Here is a 17,305-nt window from a genome sequence, read left to right as displayed (position 1 = left end):
ATCGGTCACATGATCTGAAAGCCCGCCTCTGGCTTTTAGATCTATATAAAGGACCAGTAGGTGGTAGCAGGTAGGGGTTAAAAAATTTTTTTCATGCAGTATAAATGTGATTTCCAGCCCAAACACCTCAGTGCCCTATGCTGGCAGATCTAAGTAACAGCGCACTATTCAGCACAGCACAGGCGTGTATTGCAGATCAAAATTTTGATTGTGTAAGGCCCCTTTCACACGTGCGGACAGTATGTCCGTATTTCATCCATCCGTTTTCGGATGAAATACGGACATACATGCATCCCTAAGGGATAGCTCATCCTCTGACACCCGATGTCATCCTTCCCCGCTATGGTCCGATTCTGCTGCAGTAACAGACTAGATTTGTTATTGAACACTGAGTTCACTGGTTTGAAATATGTTGCCTAATAGACTGGACAGTCATACATAGATAAACTGCACAATTGCAGTTGTGAGTACAATGTCTCTCTACAGCATATCTATTTATGTATCTTCAGTTTGGCTTTAAACCTGTATGTAAAATGTCTAAAAGCAGAACTTGACTCTTTCAGCCTAGGTTCACGTTGCAGTGATTTGGCATGTGATTTTATATGTCAAACTGCATTTCAAATCGGTGGCTATTGCCAGCAATGGCACCGTTCGAATCCGTGCGACGCCTACTTTGCGGCATCGTACCAATTCCCAAAAATTGTTTCGGTACTACTTTTGGCAACTTCGGAGTGCAATTTCAATAGACATCTGTGCAGGAACCCGCACAGATGTCTCTGAAATTGCCCCAAAGTTGGACTGACATGCGGGTATGAAGTTGTACGAGTTCAGCTGAACTTGCACAATTTCATTCCCGCTGTCAATGTGAACCTGGGCTCAATCAACATTTACTATTCATAATCCTTATGCTGCTATTCTTAGGCACAATTCCTCCTACTCACACCAATGATGGGGCACTTATTCTCCCACTGACACCAATGATTGGGCACAATTCCTCCCACTGACACTAATGATGGGGCACTGATCCTCCCACTAATGCCCATGATGTTTACTTGTTTAAAACTTTTATTTTTTTGTATTTTTTTTTTTTTTCAGTATTTCCTGGTTTCTGGCCTGGGCCAGAATGATGTGATACATCCCAGGAGTCTTTATCGGCATGTGTTTTTTTTTTTTTTTTTTCCTCCTCAGGAGGAAGGAAGGTGGAGGCTTTCTCAACTAACCACGCCCTCCTGTCTGCATTCCTGACCTTGTGAAAGTGTACTGGCAGCTTGTGTATATTGTACTGCGCATGTGTCAGGTTTTCTAGGTCACCATCACAGTTAGGGCAGATGAATTCCAGGCAGTAAATGCTACATGAATTATCTGCCTTTAGCCCCTGTTTGCAACGGTGTGACTTGTCATTCGATTTGACAGTTCCAAATCGCATAAGTTGCACCCCATTGCCGGCAATGGAACCGTTCATATCGCCGCTACTCATGTCGCATCGATTATCGACCGGCGCATGCCGATGTATGTCGGCAGAATGGCACGGCTGGGCAAACGTACCCATACATCCCTTTAAATTTGCTGCCGTGCCATTGCGTGCATGCCGGCCGGGAGCTCCATGAGTCGGGTCTCGCGGACTCGATCACCGCGGGGATACCCTTGATCGTCTCACGGAGAGGAAGAACGGGGAGATGCTAATGTAAACAAGCATCTCCCCGTTCTGCCTGGTGACAGTGTCACTGATCTCTGCTCCCTGTGGTCGGGAGCAGAGATCAGTGACGTGTCACATGTAGCCACGCCCCCCCCTCCAGTTAGAATCACTCCCCAGGACATACTTAACCCCTACACTGCCCCCTAGTGGTTAACCCCTTCACTGCCAGTGTCATTTACACAGGAATCAGCGTATTTGTTCAGCACTGATTGCTGTATAAATACCAATGGTCCCAAAAATGTGTCAAAAATGTCCGATGTGTCCGCCATAATGTCACAGTCAGGATAAAAATCACTGATCGTCGCCATTACTAGTAAAAAAAAAAAATTATTAATAAAAATGCCATAAAACTATCCCCTATTTTGTAAACGCTATAACTTTTGTGCAAACCAATCAATAAACGCTTATATATATATATTTTTTTTTCTTTCAAAAATATGTAGAATACGTATTGGCCTAAACTGAGGAAAAAAAATGTTTTTTTATATATTTTGGGGGGATATTTATTATAGCAAAATGTAAAAAATAATGTGTTTTTTTTTCAAAATTGTCAATCTTTTTTTGTTTATAGCGCAAAAGAAAAAAACGCAGGGGTGGTCAAATACCACCAAAAGAAAGCTCTATTTGTGGGGAAAAAAAAAGGACGTCAATTTTGTTTGGGAGCCACATCGCACAACCGCGCAATTGTCAGTTAAAGCGACGCGGTGCTGAATCGCAAAAAGTGCTCTGGTCTTTGGCCAGCAAAAATGGTCCGGGGCTTAAGTGGTTAAAAAGGTTCCTGCACTACTTTTTACTGATTTTGTTGCGAGTTGCATAGACTTCTGTTAAATGAAGTCGCAAGCCACAATGAAATCGACAGTGCAAATCCCACTGGTGTGTGGCTTTCAAATTGCGCTGAAGTAGCGCGATTTCAAAGCCGAACTGGTGTGAATGGGGGCTCAATATGGCTGTGGCTAGAAATGCTGGGGGTGTTTTTCAAAGTGATTTCTCAACAAAATAAAGCATTAGAAATGGATGGGGGGGGGGGGGGGGGGTGTTATGTTTTGAATTTAAAATTATAAATAGCGTTTTCGGGTTGTGGTGCTCAGATTCAGTTACATTCTGCTTTAGGTATCATCATAACTTCCTGTCTTTACAGTTTACCTGATGTCTACACCCAGTTCAGAAAAGCTGTGGAAACACAATGCAAAGTGCGGCCCACCCTTCAGATGCCAGAGCAATTGAAATCTTTACCAACAGGCCTGGAGGAGGGTTCTGTCCCAACACTAGAAGATTTTGAACAGCAAGGTGAGAACACTCTACCAGTGTTAGTGATTACTGTCACTAATGTCATTCAAATATTAATGCCTATTAGTTTATTGTTTATATGAACAAACCAGTGTAAGCAGTATTCTAGAGATTTGTATAATGCTTTCTTATAGAAGGACCACATTAAACTGACATTTAAAGCCCTTTAAATTTATCTTGCTGGCATTCCAGTCAGGCACTACTCCCTTCCTTTGACATTTGGACAAATAAACTAGTCTTCCCTACTAAACTGCCTTTACACCATTAGAGATGACAGCAGAATGAATCTAAGTGCCGGGTTCTGGCTGATAGTAATTGCAAGGGATTTTGGCACTGGACTCTAGAATAATTTATGCAGCTGCTATCACACCAGTTTTTATCAAGTACTGAATTTCATTTTGGTCATGATAACTTCATAAATATATCATGGCATTGCTTTTTATTTTCTTAATGTCTCATAGATCCTTTAAGCGATCCAAGAACAGCATTTCCTTGCAGTGGAGGTGAATCCCAGGCCTTACAGAGATTGGATTATTATTTCTGGGATACAGTAAGTACTGTTGCCTCCACTGACATCTATACATTTTATGTGATTATTTAGTATTATGGGTTCTTCTTGAGCCTAGCTTGAGGTAGAACTGTAGGCAAAACTTCTTCTTCTTTTTTTATTTTTTTTTCCATTTTGGATTGCGTAAGGAAGGGTTATAATCCCTGTCCAGATTTATTTATTTATTTATTTATTTTTGCCATCTGTGTCCCAATGGTGAGATCTCTTCACTTCCTCCCCTATAGCCAAAACAGGAAGTCAGAGGAAATCCCTGCAAATTAAGAGAATCCCTTGGGGTTCCCCATGTCAACGGAACTGATGTCCCCATTGGAAGATTTTCCCCCTCTTACTTTTCTGAGGACAACCCATGATTTGGGATTTTCTTTTCTTTTTACATTCACTTTAAATGATAATGATAAACAGGACTTCTAGAGAGGGTGAATCTCCCTAACAGGATCCAATAGGTGTTTTAATCCTTTTCCATTCTATCCAAAACTAAGAAGATAAAGTTTTGGCTTTAGTTATACTTTAAAGCTGAAGTCTGGATACGAAAGAACCTCCTTGCAGATTTCCTCACATACCCCATATAAGATTGACGCATTAAAATTGAAAATTCTTTCACACATTTTAAAAGCATATGCCTCAGGTTTTGTAGGCACTTGATTACTAGGGAGGAGAGTGAAGCCTTAAGCTGTTTAAAGGGGTTGTAAACCCTCGTCTTTTTTCAAAAAACCTTCTGTCACTGACCAGCCCCCCCATTCCCCCCCCCCCCCCTCCCATTTTACTCACCTGAGCCCGTTCCTTCCCACGCCGGAGACATGCTCATCCTCTCTGCCCGTTGTCTCGGCTCTTGAATGGATAGATTGATAGATTGTCTATGGACACAAATGCTGGACTCGGGAGCGTGCCCGCACAGGGACCCCCAAGGAGAGCACTTCTCCTAGGTGGTTTCCCGATGCGGGGAAGAGCCGCGAGCACAGTTGGGGGACCCCAGAAGACAAGGATCGGGGCCACTCTGTGCAAAACGAACTGCACAGTGGAGGTAAGTATGATATGTTATTAAAATATTAAAAAACAAAACAAAAAAACCTAGGGTTTAGTAACCCTTTAACTCCTGTAAGAGTCAACTAGGCTTCATGACCTGTCTGATATGGTGGATCTATGCCACAGAACCGCTATGTACCCACCAGGGACGTAACCTTATTTTCCAATGGCAGAATCAGCAGGTGAAAAAGGCAAAAAAAAAAGCCTGAAGAAAAAAACTAATGCTACAACTACATATAAGGACTGGTAAGCTTCAATCTAATACATTTTTGTTCTTAGGTTTAGATATGCTTTTAAAGGGTTAGTTGACTATTTCATTTTTTCTGAAAAGGTGAACTTAACCCCCCCCCCCGATTCCCCCTGTACTCTTACCTTTGGGGTAAATTGTAGTGGTCCAGGGATTTGAATTCCTGATTTCTTCCCCTACTTTCTGTAGGACTTCCAGGACAAATTGGAGTCATTTCGACTGGTGAAAGCGGTTTAATGCTGACGCTGACCATTTAGAATCATCCTGATCCCTCTCGGAAGCCCTACAGAAAGAAGGGGATTAAGGTTGGGGATTTCAGATCCCTGGACTGCTGCATTGGCTGCGTGGGCACTGACAGCTCATCACCCACAGCGGTAACTAGAGCAGGGACTGGGGTGGAGATGTGTATAATGTTAGTTCCCCTTTCATTTTTTCTGAAAAAGGTGAACTTACACTTTAAAATGGTTCTAAACCTAATGAGTAATCCTTGCTTTGTTAGCTATGCCAGCCTACAGAGAAAGTGACACTTCTGCTATGGTCTGTGCTACAGCACATGTTACCATCTTCAAGTCAATAATCCATAATATACTGTTGTGCTTGTTGAGGTGCTGCTGGTTTTTAAGACCTTTAGGAAGAATACTGCAGCGTGATGGGGGCTGTTCTCTTTAGTGTGTCCTGAAAAATACAATGGTACTGTATCCATCAACCCTCCTATGAAAAATTAAAAGGGGCATAATGATTAAGCGTGGATGGAATGAGCACAATGATCTTACCTGAATTTATTTTCTGTCCTAGCAATCTCCAGAGACATAGAAGTGTTCAGACAATTCTGGCTGCGACAGATGGTATTGCCATTGGTTTATAAAGCCAGATCAGTCCATGTGTGGTCAGCTACTAGTTTTCTAGTATTGGCTTTATTAATGACCGTATTAGGAATTACCAGTTTTATTATTATTATTATCATGACAGTACATAGCAGATAATGATGCTTTATGTACTTTGAAACGTGCCTTTTGAAATGCAGATACATATGGTTTGCCCTTTTAAAGGCAGCCCTACATTTCTAAATTGACTTCTACCTTTTTTCAGAATCTTGTAGCTTCCTATAAAGATACACGAAATGGACTAATAGGAATGGATTATTCAACCAAATTTGCTCCGTGGTATGTACAAAAATATTTGGGGGGGTTTTGCTTCACTGTGTGGTGGTTATTTAAAAAATGTTTTTTGCAAAATCTTTTTTTTCAGTTTCAATATCCACCAAACAGGTAAAATTAGATAATCATATGTGAAAAAGATGGTAAAGGGTGTGAGCTAAAACCTGCGAGCACCCAATGCAACGGGTATACAAATTAGAAATCCAGAACAGGTACAATATACATATCCAAAGAAGTCCACATCAACATCAAACAGCATAGGGAGAGTACTACACCTATTGGTAAACCCCACAAGGGTGCACAGGAGGGCTCAGGACCCTCCTAAGCCCTCAGAGAGGTCCTGTGCCCCAAACCCGCCGCATGAAAACATGGTAACAGAATGGAAATAAGTGTTTAACCAGAAAAGAACAGATAAATAAGTAGCTACAAAAACCAAGGTCTTCAGGCGAAGCTCTTCCTGCTCGAATGCCAGGAAAGGAGACGGAAGAATAAAACAAGTCATCTGTTATGCCACATCAACCAGCCCCCGCCCACCAGATTACCAGCAATAAAGTGCAGTTAACTTAGCGTTGACTTATACAAACAGTTGCTGCAAAGAAATTTTTGTAATATAAGTCAGTGGTCAAATATTCAATTCACAAAGCCAAAATGTTAGATTTATTTGGTAATCATCAGAACATTGATGCCGCCATTCTTCCAAATGCTGGATTTCCTGTACCTTCAGCAGCCACTCTTTAACAGTAGGTACCATCGTGGACTTCCAGCAGATGGGTATAAGGCTTTTACCAGCATTCAGAAGTATGCCAATGGACACCAGCTCTGGTGTAGGTTGGAAAATGAAACTCAAACTCTGGCACTCAACCTGCTTTTGTTTTATTATATATGCTGCAAGCTTTATCACACTGTTCATACTGTGGCATAAGCATTTTTCTTCCACTAAAGTAAAGCATTACAGAGCACCCCAGAAGCACTGTCAAAGTTTACATTAGCCTGGTCATAGCAATGTATATGAGCCTGTATAATAAAGTTAGCTCTCTTTCCAGTTAGTAGACCCATTAGTGGATCCTCCAAACGGGGGGATGTTGGAACATACACAGATTTTTTTTTTTTTATTCTTTTTTTTTTCCGCACATTCGCAACAGATTTATGCTGTGCTCATAGGAATGAAAGTTTAATGTAGTTTGGTTGCCCTACCACACTCCCATCACCAAGAACACTAGACTTCCATGGTTCTGTTGTGTTAGTAGGTCATGCCAAGTTTTTGGAGATACTAGACTTTTTAAAGAGCTCCAATATATCTGAATAGAGATGAGCTTGGCTGACCTCCTAATGAATCTGTAACCTAAACTCTGAACTTCGCTTTTTTAAACTTCAGTGAGCTGTTGGCCGGGTAAATTCCTGTACTGATTTAGCAGTTCTCTCAGCTCATGTTTTGGGAACAAAGAAGGGATTAAAGCGGATATTCACCCTCAAAACAAACGTCCCTTTTCTCCACCCCCCTCTTCTTTTTTCTAAGATATGTTTTTAAACTTTTTTCATTAAAAAAATCATTTCGGTCTTGGCCCTCATCTACGTAACTTGTTTGGTGAATGATATGCACTGTACTCACTGTGCCTCCTGAGATATGTACTTCTAATATCTCATGGGGGGGGGGCACCTAGTGGCACATAATCAGAAGGGCTTGTTGGTGTCACACAAGAACTTTGCAGCACAGGACCCCATCGGTGGGAGAAGAGAAGGGGATCTCAGTAGGACAATGCTAGATCCTCTGGGTGGGTGTGTATCTGAACTTTGCTGAAACTGCAACCTGGTAAGTTGGGGTTAAAAAAAATGTAGGGTAAGCGGGTGAAGATCTGCCTTAAATAAAAGCCAAAAGGCCATTATCCATATTTTACCCTGCAAGGCATGTCTCAGCTACAGCTTTGTAGCATAAGGCAGCATATTTTCTTTGAGTGCTAGGTTTGTTCCTGACCATTCAATGTGATAAAGATTAACTTATTTTTTTTATGGAGAAAGAGAGCTATATTCTGCCTTATACGGCAATTGAGGGCAATCACTTGGGCGGCACAGTGGTGTAGTGGGTAGCACTCTCGCCTAGCAGTAAGAAGAGTCGCTGGGTCGAATCCCAACCACGACACTACCTGCCTGGAGTTTGCATGTTCTCCCTGTGCCTGCGTGGGTTTCCTCCGGCTACTCCGGTTTTCTCCTACACTCCAAAGACATGTTGGTAGGTTAATTGGATCCTGTCTAAATTGGCCCTAGTATGTATGAATGTGAGTTAGGGACCCTTAGAATGTAAGTTCCTTGAGGGTAGGGACTGATGTGAATGTACAATGTATATGTAAAGCGCTGCGTAAATTGACTGCGCTATATAAGTACCTGAAATAAATAAAATAAACTTATGATTATCAATATTACTGTTTTACAGGCTTGCTTTTGGCTGCATTTCCCCCAGATATATCTTTGAGCAGATTGGCAAATATGAGAAGGAGCGAACTGCAAATCAAAGTACATATTGGTAAGAGAGATACAGTAGTTTCTTAAACATGCCTACGTTAGGTTTCCTGGAAAATAGAACAATATATATCCTCATTCATTGTGTGTAAAAGTCCCCTACAACCTAGTGACTGCACAAAGAAATCCACAACTTGGCCCCCGTTAGCTTAAATAATAGGATGGGGTGCGGCACTTACACCAAAAGTAAAATTACTGACAATTTGTACAAAGAATCTAGGATGCTTTGCCAGTCATACTGGATATGGCAGCTTGTGACACCAAGTATCCGTTGTATGAATAGTGTAGACCAGTGTATCCCTCTCCATATTTCCGTTCCACAAATGCTCATTAAGAGACAAATCGTGTTGCGCAAATAGTGCAAGAATATCCATTGCTGCTGTTTTCAGTAGCCTTCATCATGCAGATGTCAGTTCTATCACAACTGTTTATATGGCGCAAACTGAGGAAACATTCACATGAAATCTACTGTAAACTGGGCATGGTCAGTATAATAACATGTAATGAGCTGATTCCAGGATCATCTACATATACCCTTTATCCAATGTACATGTATGGTGCATGTCTCCATTTCCTTATGTATATTGTAGACAGTTGCCTGCTGCTCATGTATGACGTGTTGTCTTCCCATAACCGAATCAGAGAATCCCTATGTTTTTTGTTTTTGTTTTAACAAATTCTGCTTATTGTGTTTAAAAATATTTCAGTACAAATAACATGCACCTTGTCGCTAAGCAGAGAGAACTCCTATAGATCCTGCGCTTCCCCATGCAGCTGTGGAGAGGCTCATCTCTGCCATCCTTCTGTCTCAGCAGTCGGTAGCAGAGATGGGGACAGAACTCCTCCTACAGATCCTGTGCAGCTACAGCACCCCCTTGTCTCCGCCTCCCTTGGTCTCAGCATTCAGTAGACTCCAGCAGCAGATTCCAGCCCTCCTCTGGTCCTTTTCCAGACCTACACTTCCTGCTTCCCAGCTCCACCCCCAGCTTCCTCCCGGCAGCAGCACATGTAATATGAGGGAGGGTGGAAGACTCTTGTCTTCTGATGGTGGGAGGGCTCTTGACATCTGATGTAAGGTGTGGGGGAGTGCTCTGGGCATCTAATCTTAGATACAACTGGCCCTTTGATGGCAACCATAATGCTGATGCAGCCCATGAAGAAATTGAGTTTCACACTCCTGCCATACACTAACCAGTGATGGATAGCAAGCTACGCTCCACTCTGTAGTATAATGGCAGTCACATTTTTATCCACTCTGGAAGTATATTGTATTTCAAACTGCATTACCTGGTATTACCTAGCAAAATATCTTCATTTCAGATTGCATGCAAATTCATTGTAACTATAAATAGATATACAGTATACCGTATGCCAAATAACCAGACGTGGTTTTCAAACCATACTTGTGTGTCATTGTTAGATTAAATTTACGTCAAAGTGATCACGTTGACCTGTATACATTATCTTAACGCTCGGTTCACACTGGGGCGACTTGTCAGGCGACCTAGTCGCCTGACAAGTCGCCTCCCGTTCTGTGCTATGGAACCGTTCTAATTGGAGCGACGCAAGTCGCTCCGACTTAGAAAAAGGTTCCTGTATTACTTTGGGGGCGACTTGGGGCGACTTGCATAGACTTCTATGCAGAAGTCGTCTCGCAAGTCGCCCCGCAGTCGTTTGCAGGTCGCCTCGCTGAGGCGACCTGCAAGTCGTGCCGCCCATGTGTGAACCGAGCCTTTAAGACACAATAACACACTTTGTATTCTAAAAAAAAATCTAGCAGAGTGCACACTTAGTCAACAACAATAATGATGAAAATCTCTGAATTTTGCGTACTTATTACCAGTCTTGGTAAGATAAACAAAAAAAGTTAAAATTAGGGCTAAAATACTTGCCTTTTCTTGGGAAATGGTACTTCAGGCTCACTCCGGTGCTACAGTGGAGAACATAATTATTTGACCCCCTGCAGATTTTGTAAATTTAACCACTTACAAGGAAATGAAGGGTCTATAATTTTTATCATAGGTGCATTTTAAATGATAGAGACAGAACATCAACCAAAAATACAGAAAAAACACATGATACAAATGTTCTAAATTGAGTTGCAGTTCAGTGAGTAAAATAAGTTATTGATTCCCAAGCAAAACATGACTCAGTACTTGGAGGAGAAACTCTTGTTGGCAAGCACAGAGGTTTGCACACATATCAGGAGGGATTTTGGTCCACTCTTTTTTTTTTTTTTTTTTTTTTTTTTTTTTTTTTTACAGATCTTCTCTAAATCCTTAAGGTTTCTTGGCTGTCGCTTGGCAACTCAAAGTTTCTCAGCTCCCTCCATCCACAGATTTTCTATAGGATTAAGGTGTGCAGACTGACTAGGCCGCTGCATGACCTTAATGTGCTTCTTCTTAAGCCACTCCTTTTGTTGTCTTGGTGGTTTGTTTTGGGTCATTGTCATGTTTAAAGACCCATCCATGTCCCATCTCCAGTGTTCTGGCTGTGGAAAGAAGGTTCTCATCCAAGATTTTACAATACATGGCCCCATCCATTGGCCCCTCAATGCAGCAAAGTCAGCCTGTACCTTTAGCAGAGAAACAGACCCAAAGTATAATGTGTCCACCTCCGTGCTTGACTGTAGGGATGGTGTTCTTAGGGTCATAGTCGGCATTTTTCTTCCTCCAAACTCGGCGAGTTGCCTTCAAAAAAAGGCACATGTACAGTCATGCCAATGAGCCTCTAAATGATTCAGAGAAGGATTGGGAGAAAGTGCTGTGGTCAATTGAGACCAAAATTAGGCTCTTTGGCATTAAAGCATTTGTATGCCCTGAAAAAATCCTGTAAGACACAGGCATATTGAGCTAGTATGCACTGCATTATGAAATACTTGAATATCTCCTAAACCGTACAGGTTTAGGAGATATTCATTTAATCTACAGGTAAGCCTTATTATAGGCTTACCTGTAGGTAAAAATGTGCAAGTGGGGGAATACAACCGCTTTATCTCGACATGCCGTGTTTGGAGGAATAAAAATGCTTTTTGCATGTCTGATAGCCTGGGCATTTGGTCATGTGATATCTAATAAATGAATGATCAATCAATCTGAACTCTGATCCCTATGAAATCAAATGACTCATGCCACGTACACGCGACCGGTCTTTCCGTCAGAATAAACTCTGAAGGACTTTCCGACGGAGTTCCACTGAAACTGTCTTGTCTACGCACGATCACACCAAAGTCCGACCGTCTAGAACGCGGTGACGTACAATACGTACAACGGGACTAGAAAAAGGAAGTTCATTAGCGAGTAGCCAATAGTTGCCGTCTCGTACTTGCTTCAGAGCATGCGTCATTTTTGGTCCATCAGAACAGCATACAGACGAGCGGTTTTCCTGATAGGAACTGATTCCGTCGGAAAGATTTGAAACATGTTCTATTTCTAGGTTCATGAGAATTTTCAAAAGAAAGTCCGATGAAGCCCACACACGATCGGAATGTCCGATGGAATGATTCCGTCTGACCTTTTCTGCCGGTCTGTGTACGCGGCATAAATGTTTGGGGTTTTTGACATGTGACAAATACTGGAAGGAATTGGAATTTTTTACAGAAAAGGAATTCTTAGCTTTCCTCTTACACTTTCTTTCTATTCTTTCAAATAGGGCTTTAATGTAGGAAGGAAGTACCCTCACCATGCCAACATTATATGTACAGTTATATATATATATATATATATATATATATATATATATATATATATATATATATATATATATATATATATATATATATATATAATATTGAGAGATTCAAAAAATTGGTGGACTTTATGGACACATAATGAGAGGAGGAATCATTAAAACAGTATAAATTTTATTACAGCATAGTTAAAAAAAACATATAAACATACAAACAACACCCTGTATGGACGCAGTTACCCAATAATTCAGTTACAGAGGGCTGGATCAAAAGTATAAAGATTGACTTGATAATATATCAAAGTAGAAAGAATTGATCCATTGATGCCTCCAAGAACTTGCTTGTCGACACGTTTCGCTAGAATATTAGCTTCCTCAGGACAGATACTAGGCAGATGCTGGTATGTTTAAAAGCAGAAAAAGTGCATATATCAATATTTCATGTAATATATATAACAGTAGTTATTACAACATTTATCCAGGAAGGTACAATATATATATATAGATAGATAGATAGATAGATAGATAGATATATCAATATTTCATGTAATAACTACTGTTTTATATATATTATTACAACATTTATCCAGGGAAGGTACATGTAGACATAAACTATACAAACATAGACATAACAACATATATGCTTGCCTGGTAAGCCTGTGGCGCAGGGTATAGGGACACCTCACAAAACTAGACAAACATCCGGAAAGACGAAGTGTCAAAGTCCATATATATGTATGCAGTGACAACATGCACGCATATCATGTGGTCTATAGTAGATACCACTAAATGGAACAAGAGAATATTCATTATAGTACACTATGGGATAAGATGCACCCATACATTCAATTAGAGTGGATAGATATGAATATAAATGATGTCTCAAGAGATTAGGGTTTTATACAAGGGGATAGAGTCCGCATTACAGAGCAAACTGTACTAGAATAGCTTAAGAGTATTAGGGTATAGGACACACACAGAGGTAAGCTGTAAGGGGGTCTCACTATTAATGTTTCCGACAAAAAATCTGAAAATATAGATGGTATCTACAATTAGGCATTAGCCCTCTAAACCGGATATAAATGAGCAGAGTTTAAGGATGGTGCTTACCAAAAGTACCAGATATGGCCCCAAAGTTACAATACCAATATGTTAGGTATAAAGTCCCCTCGATTATAAAGATGGATGACATATCTAGGAAAGGAGTATAAGCGCCTATTAGGTACTTAAAATGTAAGTGGGTAGAAACATAGACAGAAATAAAAAGACATAAATACTGACCAGAGTGTATAAGTATTACACTTATCCCAAATGGGAAGGCCTATTGGTAAGACCCAGGCAGATAATGCCACGTAAGCGAGAGAGAATATATATATATCCCTAAAAAGGGAAAAAAGAATATCGATGGAATGAGTAACTGATTATACAATAGTTCCCTAGAAAGACTGTCAAAAATAAAGCTTACTTTTGAACACTACTCCAGTCTGTACAGCTTTCCCCTCCATGTGTAGGCCAGATCTCCAAGCATCCCCTTTTTATAGAGGGGCATAAAGTGACAGAGAGGGCGTGACAGCGTGATTGTTGGCGCCAAAACGTCACATCACATGACGCGTTGTGTCATCACGTTGACCATAGTCACATGACCCCATCCGCGTCATCAATAGTTGCCAGAGCTGGTGAACAGTTACCAAAGAGTAAGGAGGCATCGGGGGGAGGTATTAGCGCACATGACCGAATTGGCACACTTCTGCATCCACCCCTAGAAGGTGGACCAATGGGCACAGATCAAAACAAATCAGATCCCCTGCAGGAAGTGACGCGATGACGCACCGCGTGATCACCGCACATACACCGTGTCACATGCTCGCATCTATACGAAGCATGCATACGGCCGTGGATGCATGCCAACGTCAAAGTAAGACGCAGCATATCCAAACGTGATTGCCGTACAACACGCCCACCGATTAACAAAGGGCAAGAAAGGCCAAACTAGAGATCGAAAATGTCTCATCTCAGTATATAGCAATGACAAAAAAAGTTGCACTTCATTAAGTAATTTAATGTTTCCAGCCCACACATAGCCCTATACACCAAATCTACCAAATAACAGACACCAACATGGACATAGACAGGAAAAAAAAAAAACACACACAATGACTGAACCGTCATGACTGCAGCAGCAAATTAACATTTCTCACAAGGCAGAACAATTTGAGACATCCTACTTTATCCTATCCTATACCCTAATACTCTTAAGCTATATGATTGTTATACATCAGGTGAGAGCTATTCTAGTACAGTTTGATCTGTAATGCGGACTCTATCTCCTCGTATAAAAAACCCTAATCTCAAATCTAATTGAATGTATGGGTGCATCTTATCCCATAGTGTACTATAATGAATATTCTCTTGTTCCATTTAGTGGTATCTACTATAGACCACATGATATGCGTGCATGTTGTCAGTGCATACATATATATGGACTTTGAAACTTCGTCTTTCCGGATGTTTGTCTAGTTTTCTGAGGTGTCCCTATACCCTGCGCCACAGGCTTACCAGGCAAGCATATATGTTGTTGCATCTGTTTGTATAGTTTCTCTACATGTACCCTCCCTGGATAAATGTTGTAATAACTACTGTTATATATATATTACATGAAATATTGATATATGCACTTTTTCTGCTTTTAATTTACCAGCACCTGCCCAGTATCTGTCCTGAGGAAGCTAATCTAGCGAAACGTGTTAAGCAAGTTCTTGGAAGCATTACTGGATCAATTCTTTCTACTTTGATATATTATCAAGTCAATCTTTATACTTTTGATCCAGCCCTCTGTAACTGCATTTTTGGGTAACTGTGTCCATACATAGACTTTAACGTAATTTTAAAAGTGAACATGAGTTGGCCTTAAAGCTTAACGCCAGGTTTCATTTCACTTTTCAAATAATTTGTCTGAGCCAAGGTGGCACAAACTATTTCCTTACTGAGAAATGCGTCAGTGCTGTATAAAAATGTATGTAGTGTCAGCTATGTACAGCATACAGTGCTGTGTTGCGGCACTACTGGGACTTCCCACCCAATTCCAGGAACCAAGAAATCGAGTCAGGTAAAACCATTCACAGATGCTTTGCATTTTATGAATGAATGCAAGGCCTCTATTGGGAAAAACTGACAGATGACATCATCACAATCTCCACCTCAGCCAATCAGAAGAAGTCCTGTATCCATTCATAAAAAAACTTCCTGTGAATGGCTCATCAACGCTTGGCCTAACTTGATTTTGTTCAGGGAATGGCACAGGAAGTCCCCCATACTGCTGCCGGAACACAGCATTATATACTGTATATAGCTGATACTACATACAATCTGCAATCAGATTTTTATCGGACTCTCAATACGATTATGTAATGCTGCTTAAATGTGGTTTGCATGTTCTATGGGGCCAGAATCGTGCTGGATCGCACCAAAGTAGCACAGGACCCTTTTCCAAAATCGTGCTGCATTGATGTGAACAGACACCATTGAGTTCCCTTGTCATACAATTCTGGGTGACTCAAGTCCTATCTGAAATTGCACTAGTGTGAACCAGGCCTTAGTGCATTTAAGCCAGGTTTGGTTCAGCTTTTTTTGGTTATGTGTTCTACGGTTTAAACTAGTTTTAACTTTTCTTTTCTAGGGTGGTTTTTGAGCTTCTTTGGCGGGATTACTTCCGTTTTGTGGCTCTAAAATATGGCAGAAGAATTTTCTTTCTGAGAGGTAAGATGCTTCCAAAAATGTCTTATTTAGATTTTTTCCATATAGTCATTAGAAACCGAAATTCTTTGCAAGTCTCCATGCTTGTGTCTAGGAGTACATAAATGAGAACTGAAACTGAAAAGAGTGAGCCATCATAATTGTAATCTCATTTGCTGCTTGGCTGCAACTCTCTGTACTCTGTGAAGACACAGCCATCCAAAGCAATTCCAGTGTCTGTGGCTTCTAGTGTATATACTAATGAATATTGGTGCTCTTGCAGGAACGCAATAAAAAAAATAGAAATCTCTATGTTCAATGTGATAACAATAGAAAACCTACTCCATATCGGTGAGGGTTGCCACCATCCCTTCCACATATAAATTTACAGGCATTTTAAGGGCAACCAAACATGTTTAACCACTTCAGCCCCGGAAGGATTTACCCACTTCCTGACCAGGCCATTTTTTGTGATACGGCACTGCTTTGCTTCAACTGACAATTGCACGGTTTTGCAACGCTGTACCCAAACAAAGTTCAAGTCCTTTTTTTCCTACAAATAGACCTTTCTTTTGGTGGTATTTGATCTGCGGTTTTTATTTTTTGCGCTATAAACAAAAAAAGACCGACAATTTTGAAAAAAAAATATATATATATTTTTTTTTTACTTTCTGCTGTAATACATATCCAAAAAAAAAAGTAAAAAACGAATTTCTTCATCAGTTTAGGCCAATATGTATTCCGCTTCATATTTTTGGTAAAAATAGCAATAAGCGAATAAATAGGGGATATATTTATAGCATTTTCATTATAAATTTTTTTTTTTTTTTTTTACTATTAATGGCGGCGATCCTGGGATTTTTAGCGGGACTGCAACATTGCAGCGGACAGATTGAACACTTTTTTTGGGACCATTGACGTTTATACAGCGATCAGAGCTAAAAATAGCCACCGATTACTGTATAATTTACACTGGCAGGGAAGGGGTTAACACTATTGGGCGATCAGGGGGTTAAATGTTCCTAGGGAGGTGTTTCTAACGGTGGGGGAAGTGGATTGACTGGGAGTACGAAGAAATCGCTGTTCCTGATCACTAGGAACAGCAAATCTCTCTCTACTTCCCTGACAGAGCGGGGATCTGTCTGTCTACATTGACAGATCATCGTTCTGGCTCTCTGAGGAGCGATCGCGGGTCCCCAGGGGACATCGCGGCCACCGTCTATAGCTCTTAAATCGGCCAACGTACAGCGATTTACACAGCAGTGCCAACCTTCTGCCATATAACGACGGTGACTGGTTGGCAAGCAGTTAAACATTACCATAAAAAGTTCAATTTTATTACAAAAATATACCAATATCCTTTAAAAATCTTTACAGACATTCATATTGCCATG

General features: G+C 40.7%; 1 protein-coding gene across 2 annotated transcripts in view; it reads left to right on the top strand.

Annotated features, from left to right (window-relative positions):
- LOC141144385 (cryptochrome DASH) overlaps positions 1–17,305 on the top strand; it is a 71,796-nt gene that overhangs the window by 6,590 nt on the left and 47,901 nt on the right. For both annotated transcript variants that reach the window (XM_073630026.1, XM_073630027.1), the window contains exons 5-9: positions 2,835–2,983; positions 3,445–3,533; positions 5,911–5,984; positions 8,407–8,496; positions 15,856–15,935. In XM_073630026.1, coding sequence (XP_073486127.1) covers positions 2,835–2,983; positions 3,445–3,533; positions 5,911–5,984; positions 8,407–8,496; positions 15,856–15,935 — 482 coding nt within the window. The remainder of the gene's footprint in view (positions 1–2,834; positions 2,984–3,444; positions 3,534–5,910; positions 5,985–8,406; positions 8,497–15,855; positions 15,936–17,305) is intronic.

Source organism: Aquarana catesbeiana, linkage group LG05, assembly GCF_042186555.1.
Source record: "Aquarana catesbeiana isolate 2022-GZ linkage group LG05, ASM4218655v1, whole genome shotgun sequence".
In the NCBI taxonomy this organism is placed as follows: Eukaryota; Metazoa; Chordata; class Amphibia; order Anura; family Ranidae; genus Aquarana; species Aquarana catesbeiana.
This window is presented reverse-complemented; position numbering and strand designations above follow the sequence as displayed.